General features: G+C 36.4%; 1 protein-coding gene across 2 annotated transcripts; it reads left to right on the top strand.

Moving 5' to 3' along the window:
- Positions 1-2,993: 2,993 nt before the first annotated feature.
- LOC103418943 (pectin acetylesterase 8-like) lies at positions 2,994-8,027 on the top strand. 2 transcript variants are annotated; one of them, XM_029108458.2, is made up of 13 exons: positions 2,994-3,394; positions 4,157-4,278; positions 4,412-4,494; positions 5,379-5,508; positions 5,694-5,773; positions 5,914-6,000; positions 6,081-6,205; positions 6,308-6,368; positions 6,452-6,505; positions 6,593-6,670; positions 7,270-7,375; positions 7,564-7,709; positions 7,793-8,027. In XM_029108458.2, the coding sequence occupies exons 2-13, from the start codon at positions 4,158-4,160 to the stop codon at positions 7,916-7,918; spliced, it is 1,197 nt and encodes a 398-aa protein (XP_028964291.1). In that variant the 5' UTR covers positions 2,994-3,394; position 4,157; the 3' UTR covers positions 7,919-8,027. The 2 variants fall into 2 exon arrangements, with proteins under 2 accessions (XP_028964291.1, XP_070661639.1); XM_070805538.1 differs by having other exon boundaries at positions 3,172-3,394; positions 4,157-4,324.
- The last annotated feature ends 552 nt before the right edge of the window (positions 8,028-8,579 follow it).

Below are 8,579 nucleotides of genomic sequence, written 5' to 3'. Positions count from 1 at the left end.
ATAAACCGTGTGAAGTTGGAATGAATGGGCACAATTTTCATCATTATAGTACCAACCACCTTTTTCTGATGTTGTCGTCCAAGGGCTCGATTGAACTAGATGATGAAATCAATCAAAGAGTGCTTCATGTGCACATATGGCTTTTAAAAAAAAAAGGAATGACAACTCTTGGCACGCTGACTGCTCGATAATCTAGCGGAAAAATCGTGCTTACAAAATGCCAAAACTTATTGTGCACAAAAGTCATAAATGTCCTAAAGCCACGTTTTATCAACCAACTCATGTTCCTCTACCAACATCTTCCACCTTGCCTCAAAGTCTTCTTTGCTTTTAATAGCCCATATGCAACCATGCAAATCCTTGAAAACGCCCTCAACCCAACCCTTGTTAATGAAATTGTTACTAATATGCCATATGCAGTATCAGTGAAATGTGGTTGGTAGTTTTCTGCCAATAGCCTTTGCTAGGTCTCCATCTTGATCCGTAATTATGACTTTTGACGACTCACCCGACATAGCCTTAAGCATTTCTTCAAACAACCACTCAAAGCTCTCAGTTTTTTCATTTTTCAAGAGTGCACAACCCAATACCGTGGTATAACCTAGTTGTTAACTCCTAACAAATGAGCAAACATCATCACATGGACATTGGTGTTGAAAATGGTGTCAAACACAATCACATCACCAAAAAGGTCATAAACACGTCGTGACTTAGCATCTGCCCAAAAGAAATTCCCAAGTGTTTCGCCTTCGTCAATCTCCATCTTGAAATAGAATGAATTGTCTTTTTCTTTCTCATCCTGAAATGCTCTTTCAACATTTTGGCATCATGCCCGATAAGAGGAGCTCGCAACTGTTGTTTTGCATTATACATATCCTTAGGGGTGCAACCAATAATTCCAATTCCTCCACTTTGCACCTCTAATAAAACCACTTGTTTACTTAGGGAAATCCTGGCCTCTGCGCATTGTCCAATCATTGCTTTCTATGCCTCCAAAACTTAACGATGTGATCACTTGACATAGGGTGGTCGTGTCCTTCATTGAAAGTCATTACAACAAACTTTTCACAACCACTGCCCCTATTCAGTGCAAGTTTCGCCTTGCACTGAGTTCTAGAATCTCTCCTTTTTCTTTTCTTATTGTGTTTGGGTTACCATCCTCCCTCTTTTTCCCTTGTTTGCAACAAACAAATTCTTTCTTTAACTAACATCACCATGAATGGACCTTATACTACTATGCTCCCAAATCCTAAACCCCGCTACAAGTGCATAATTGTTGTAAAAACTATACCCTTCATCTAACGAATCAAACTCCATTCTCAATTTGGGTTCCAACTTTTCGTCTATTGTTGGTACCATAAATTCAACCCTCCCTGCATCTACATCATGTCTTTTGACAACAATTTCTTCTACGTGTACCCTCACCCCATCGAATTATACTTCAATGTCGTCCTACAACAAAGTTACACAAGTACAACACAACTTATCACAAGCCAGCATAACTTTTACACCTATATATCTAAAATCCACTTTCACAATTACAACTAAATCCACTGATAACCACCCACCATTATGGTTTCAAATCCCTGATTAAAAAAAAAAAAAAAAAAAGCACACACCACACTAGAATGGAAATGCATTATAACATAGATTCTGCAATTATTCAAATACTCACCTTCACAATCTGGGTTTCTTCTGAGGTTGTGGATGAACTAACCGTGTCAGCTCCAATCCAAGCACAACTTCAGTCCACTATAAATCGAACGCATACACACACCCTTCAACACTTCCTTTTCTCTGCCCCTCTACCCCTATTTCCCAGCAAAGACAACCCTAGTCTACCCTTCCTTCCCCGTAAAAAACACATCAACTGAAAAATAAATAAATAAAAAGCTATGGGATTACTGGGTCATAGCCACAACTCACCTTCAATCCACCTCAAATCTTTTCCAAACTCCAGCTCCCTCTCTATGCCTCTCTTCCCCTCCCTTTCCCTCTTCAACGCACGCAACAACCAACCCTTTTTTCTGCTTGTTCCCTGTTTCCCTCCCTCATACAAAACCATGCCAGCTAAATAAAAAAATTTATAATTTTCTAAATGCACTGGGTAACAACAACCCAATTCTACTCGTTAGCTCGTCCATTTTTAACCATTAGATCCTTGTCTGCATGCTTTGTCCGCACCTTAGAAACGCCCATTGACCGATAATCTGGATTACATGATTTAGATTGAATGGTCTAAATTCCTAAATCCATATGAAGTGGGCCAAAATGGGAATTGCAAAATTTAAATTAGACTGTCCAAATTTTTCGATTCGTGGGCTCCTGGGTGTAAAGTTCAAAGAGGATCTTAGTCCTTTGGAAGCAACTTATATATAACCTATTCATTGTCTTAGAGTAAAAGTGTGGCAAGCACATGCCTACAACGCTCCTTGAAGTGGGAGCATTTGTAGACATGTAAATTTCGTTGCATACAAATGATGCATCACAAAGCTTCACGTGGCATACGACTCATCACAAATGAACAAGTTATCAAAGACATGTGGCACAAATCAAGCAAAGGAAAGTATAAAACCTTCCCAAAAGTCGGCAAAAGGGAGAAAATCCCCGCGCGCAACAGCCAACCCTTTTTCCTGCTTGCTCCCTGTTTCCCTCCCTCATACAAAAACATGCCAGTTGAATAAAAAAATTTAAAATTTTCTAAATGCACTGGGTAACAACGACCCGGTTCTACTCGTGAGCTCGTCCATTTTTAACCATTAGATCCTTGTCTACACCTTAGAAACGCCCTTTGACTGATAATCTGGATTGCACAATTTAGATTGAATGGTCTAAATTCCTAAATCCATATGAAGTGGGCCGAAATGGGAATTGCAAAATTTAAATTGGACCGTCCAAATTTTCCAATCTGTGGGCTCCTGAGTGTAAAGTTCAAAGAGGATCTTAGTCCTTTGGAAGCAACTTATATATAACTTATTCATTGTCTCACAACTAGTAAAAGTGTGATATGCTTAGAAACTTGTACGTATAATTGTTTTATTAAAACTGGATGCCACAATAAGGACGACGAAGAACCTGTTTCATGTAGGTGGTTTCACAATAAATGAATCACGCGTACACCGACAAGATTTGTCCTAGTCATTAGCTGTTTCTTTCCTCTTTCTCCTCTCTGCTTTGCAGCTCAGCAGACCAATAATGTAGCTTTTATCTTCTTCACTAGAATTGCTACAAATACTCCAAAATCTCTCTTCACATCTCACTTAACTGTGACACAAGATATACATACACACACATTATATATTTATATATATAATTGGAAGAATAAGCTCAAGCATTCAACTGGATTTCTCTCACATACTTTCTTCCACCATCTCATTCAGATTATTCTTACCAGGTACAGACTAGGGAGAAATGCTATTGTTTTGTATTTATTATTTTGTAAGCAGATAAATCTGTTCTGTTTTAGTTTCCTCTTATCACTTGGTTTTCTTAAGAAATCAAAACTTTGATTCAGTTTGTGTTCATTTGTATTATGCAACTTGGTGGTTCTGACTGGATTACAATAAGACATGTATTTATATGAGCTTAATCAAAGTTTGAAATTTGGGTTCTCTATTTTCATAAAACCCCATCAAGCTGATTAAACTTAATGGCTTAAAGTTATACAGTTTCATATATTTTGTTAGTAATATTATGTAATATATTATTTGGAATTGATGATTAAGTAATGTGTAAATTTTTGCTTTCTTTCTATATTTTGGATTTGTACTTTTTTTCTCTTTCTATATATTTGTTCAAATTTGATTTCTATGCATTGAATGGATAAAGAGTCATGGTCTTGGTTCAGATGGAACTGGATCCTTTGAGAGTACAAAGATCAAGGGTAAGATTTTGTTGGCCCAAACCGGTTTGGAGGATTCGTTTTCAACTAAATGTATTCGGGACCGTCCCTGATGGGGGATACCTTTGATAAATATATAACAAATATACAGACTGTATAGACACATATTCTTTACTAGATTTAGACAGAGATTTTTCAGTAAAGAATAAATTCGTAGGATCTTGACAACATATGGTACTGTGTTTGTGTAGTGGAGTCTACAACTAAAGTTGGCAAATGCTCTGGATATTAATTGCTGAAAATTTGTATGTGCAGAATGGCCCGTAAAAGATTAGGCCAATGGTTAACTCTTCTAGTATGTTTACTGATATTGCTGAAAGCAGAAAGCCACCCTGTGGGAATCACTCTCGTCGAAAATGCAGTTGCTAAAGGAGCTGGTGAGAAATAGGGTTGCACACCGCACAGCCAACTGATTAGAATTGAGTCTGTTACCTAAAGTTTCATTGTTCCAATGTCTGTTTCTTTTGAGTTTTATCTTAGTGGTGTTTCTAAATTTGGCACTCTATGCAGTGTGTTTGGATGGGAGCGCACCCGCTTACCACTTTGACAAGGGATTTGGTGCCGGAATCAACAATTGGTTGGTTCACGTGGAGGTTTGTGTTTTTCCGATCATGCTAAAATGGATTTTAAAGATGAATGATAAGGGTGGGAATGTTAAATGTTGAATATTTCAAGAATATATATATATATGTATATGATTTGGTACTGCATTGTGCAGCATGTGTACAGTCGGCACAAAAGGTTGGGTTTCATTCAACCCTTGTATATTTTGTTGAATGGTTGCAACTTTTGGTTAAAAAACATGGTGCTTACTCAAATTATATGAATATAATTAAAAGATATAATTAATCAATATTTATTTTCTGAAAATTCTAAATAAAAGATATGTTTTTTGGATCAACACTTTTAAGAAGAGTTGTATATCTTCAACTAAATTGAAAGGACTCAATGAACGGGTGCATTAATGCCTATAAATACCTATTATGGCATAGTGTTTCATACACAATTTCAGAAATTTATGTCTACATTCCTTACTCTCTATTTTCTCCATCACATTCATACAATTTCTTTCTAGTTATTTTTAAGGGCTCGGTTTTGCTAATTGAATATTCCATACTTTGTTGTATCCTGAAAGTGATTTGCCAAGAACCCTTTAGTAAACTCATTCGAGTGAGGGCAAATAACACTTTAAGGAAACGATTCAAGTCGTACCTCAAAGTCATTATTCGGATTATTCTCTAAATTTCTACATTTACTCAAACATTAAACTTAAAATCCATTTATCTCCAATTTTTCAATACGAAGTGAAAACTATTTATTGTATCTGAGCTCTGTTGTAACTTTAGTCAAATATATATCCAGAATTCAGAGGTCTTGTACCTTAAACCTTTTTCTCTTGTCCATGCAACTAGGTGGACGATTCATTAGCTTAGTAAGCTTAGTTATTTTAAAATTTTGCATTGATATTCGTTCTTAGGGTGGAGGATGGTGTAACAGCGTTGCAACTTGCCTTGATCGCAAGAATAATTACCGCGGTTCATCAACAAAAATGGAAAAGACAATGTCTTTTTCTGGGGTTCTTGGTAACAAGCAACAGACTAATCCAGGTTCGGTTAGGTTTTGTACCTCATTAATAGCTTTTGTATCTCAATTAATGTTTTGCCTTGCTGTGAAACTCTGTCGAAACAATAATATATATCTTAAGAATAACTCAGTAGTTGAACACAGCTCTCATTTTTCTCTTTTATTTTTTTTGGCTAACACTAAAAATCAATTTTCTTTTCAATGCCAGACTTCTACAATTGGAATAGAATCAAAGTTAGGTACTGTGATGGCTCGTCATTCACTGGTGATGTTGAAGCAGTAGACCCAGTAAGTTTTTTAAGGTTCAATGAGCAACCCATGTTTTACATTAATTGATACAAAAGTCAAAACCTGGTGTCTATTGTACCTCCCCCACCCTCTGCTTTCCCATCACATGACATGTATCTAATCAAAACTAATTTGATCAGGCAACAAATCTTCACTTCAGAGGAGCAAGGGTTTTCCGTGCCATCATTGATGATTTATTGGCAAAAGGAATGAAAAACGCTCAAACTGTATGCACCATTCTACATATGTATTTTTTTTCATCCTTTCCTCACAGCCGATAACTCAACACTACCACTTGTGATGACAGGCTCTTCTATCTGGTTGTTCGGCTGGCGGATTGGCCTCGATTCTTAATTGTGATAACTTTCATTCTCTCCTACCTGTGGGTACTAAAGTAAAATGTCTAGCAGATGCTGGTTACTTCATTAATGCGTAAGGGCTAAGCACGCACTTTATATCTTTAGTCATGAAAGCTTGACCTAATATTATATTTATAAACTTTTCTAGTTTCTAAATCCCTACAATGACTAACAGGAAGACTGTGTCTGGATCACAATACATTCAAACCTTTTACAGTGAAGTGGTTGCGCTACATGTATTGCATCTCTCTCAGGCCTCCGTTCTGTGCATGTGATAAGCGTTAGCTTCTAATACTGATAATCTATATGTTTTGTGCAGGGTTCGGCGAAGAACCTACCTGCATCCTGCACTTCAAGAATGAGTCCAGGGCTGGTATGTGTTTATATTCTTGTATGATTTGCTATTCGCCCTATCCTTCTATCCTTATTACTTCTGATATTTCGTTCTACAATATTGCAGTGCTTCTTCCCACAAAATGTGGTACCCCAAACCCGGACACCAATATTTTTTGTCAATGCAGCTTATGATTCCTGGCAGGTTAGCTGATTCTCTTAATTCTTGAATGCATCCTGCACTTTCGAGTTTAGTCTACTGTTCTGTGTTATTGAACATAGTTTTCCTAAAGTTCAATGACATATAATCCTGTATATGTGACCCCGAATATATAATCGAGTAACAGTTGGTTTGTAATTGTAATAACTTTGTTTTTTTTTTTTTTTTTTTTTTGTATGAATTGTATGCCTTCCTTATATACTTCGTTTTATCTAATTTCTTAGGAAAACCTTCTCCATAGCCTTATATTGAGTCTCTTGGTTCATTTTTTTATCCTTGACACTTACAATTTACAGTCACTTATGTTTCTGCTGTAACTTTGTAAGGATAGATTTTATAATGCTTTCTTTGTTGAACTTGACGAGAGGAGCAACGACATTATCTCTTTGTTTCAATTTGTGCGCATTTTATCCTATTATTCTACAATTTATGAATAGAATGATAATTAGAGGTCACCTGAAATATGCTAACAAGCAACAATTACTAGTTCTCGATCTTCAAATATATATAGTTGTTTACTCGTTTTTCCACATTCGGAGATGTTAGGGTGCATGTTTTTCTGATTCATTGGTGTATCCTCTCAGATAAAGAACATTTTGGCACCGGGTGTTGCTGATCCTAAAGGTGCCTGGAAAAATTGCAAGCTTAGTATAAAGAACTGCTCACCCAGTCAACTTCAAACCATGCAAGGTATTTCAAAACCCTCCTCCACTTCATGCCAGCAGCCTGTTCACTTCATACCACTGTCCACGAGTTCCAATATATAGAAGCTTTGTTGGATCTGACCAAGAAAAGGTTTTGGCATGTTGCAACATTGCTAAAACAAAACCGTGTGCTGGAACATTAACTTGTCTTTTCGTCTTGGAATATATTTTCAGAATATAGGTTACAGTTCTTAAACGCAGTTGCTGGTGCGAGCAGTTCTTCATCTAACGGACTGTTCATCGACTCCTGCTACGCTCATTGCCAAATCGGAACACAGGAGACATGGCTGGCAACTGATTCTCCCATGTTGAGTAAGACGGTAAGAGTACCGTGATCTTCGTTCAATCTTGGGTTCATTCGGTTTTAACATGAAAAACTGAAACGTGTTATTGTGTTATGCAGACAATTGCAAAGGCAGTTGGAGACTGGTATTACGACCGCACTCCGTTTAAAAATATTGATTGCCCTTACCCTTGCAATCCCACTTGCAAAAACCGTGAATTTGATTCAAATGATCAGCAAGATTAATTTATTTTATGTTGAAAATATAGTTTTTATGAGCCACGAACATTCGTGTTCTATCTATGTACTTATGGTTCTCAGTAAAATTTAGAGTTTATTTGGAAGTGTTTTAAAATAGGTGAAAGCGTTTTTAGTGAAAATGTGTTTGAAACAAATTCTAAGTAAAAATGCTTAAATCTTAAAGAAGCATTTAAAATGCTTCCTAGAAGGCATATAACTGTTATTTGCAGAAAGCACTTCAAGTGCTTTGGAACTCAAAAACATTTTCTCTAAAAGTACTTTTAGTCATTTTAAATGTATTTCCAAATGAGCCCTTATTCATTTAAGCTTTTATTTGGAAGTGATAGTAAACATCTTGTTTATTGTTGCGAATAGAGTTATTTTAGGAATGTGATTGTAAACATATGTAGAATCCAAAACGATCTAGGACATCTGTCCTATTATTAAGGGTTAAAGAAAACCTAGCAATGATGAGTAGAAATAAAGACACAAGGCCAGAAAAAAAAAATACACATCTCACAAACAGTTAAACCCCTTCTCTATAGCCATCCCTCTCTTTCCACCACTTTCTAATTATTTTAGGGGCATTTAACCTAATGAGTCATCTGACTTAACCTAATAATCAAACAAATACTGGACTATACTTAATAATGGCTCACAAAATTGG

Source organism: Malus domestica, chromosome 09 (assembly GCF_042453785.1).
Source record: "Malus domestica chromosome 09, GDT2T_hap1".
Taxonomy (NCBI): domain Eukaryota; kingdom Viridiplantae; phylum Streptophyta; class Magnoliopsida; order Rosales; family Rosaceae; genus Malus; species Malus domestica.
This window is presented reverse-complemented; position numbering and strand designations above follow the sequence as displayed.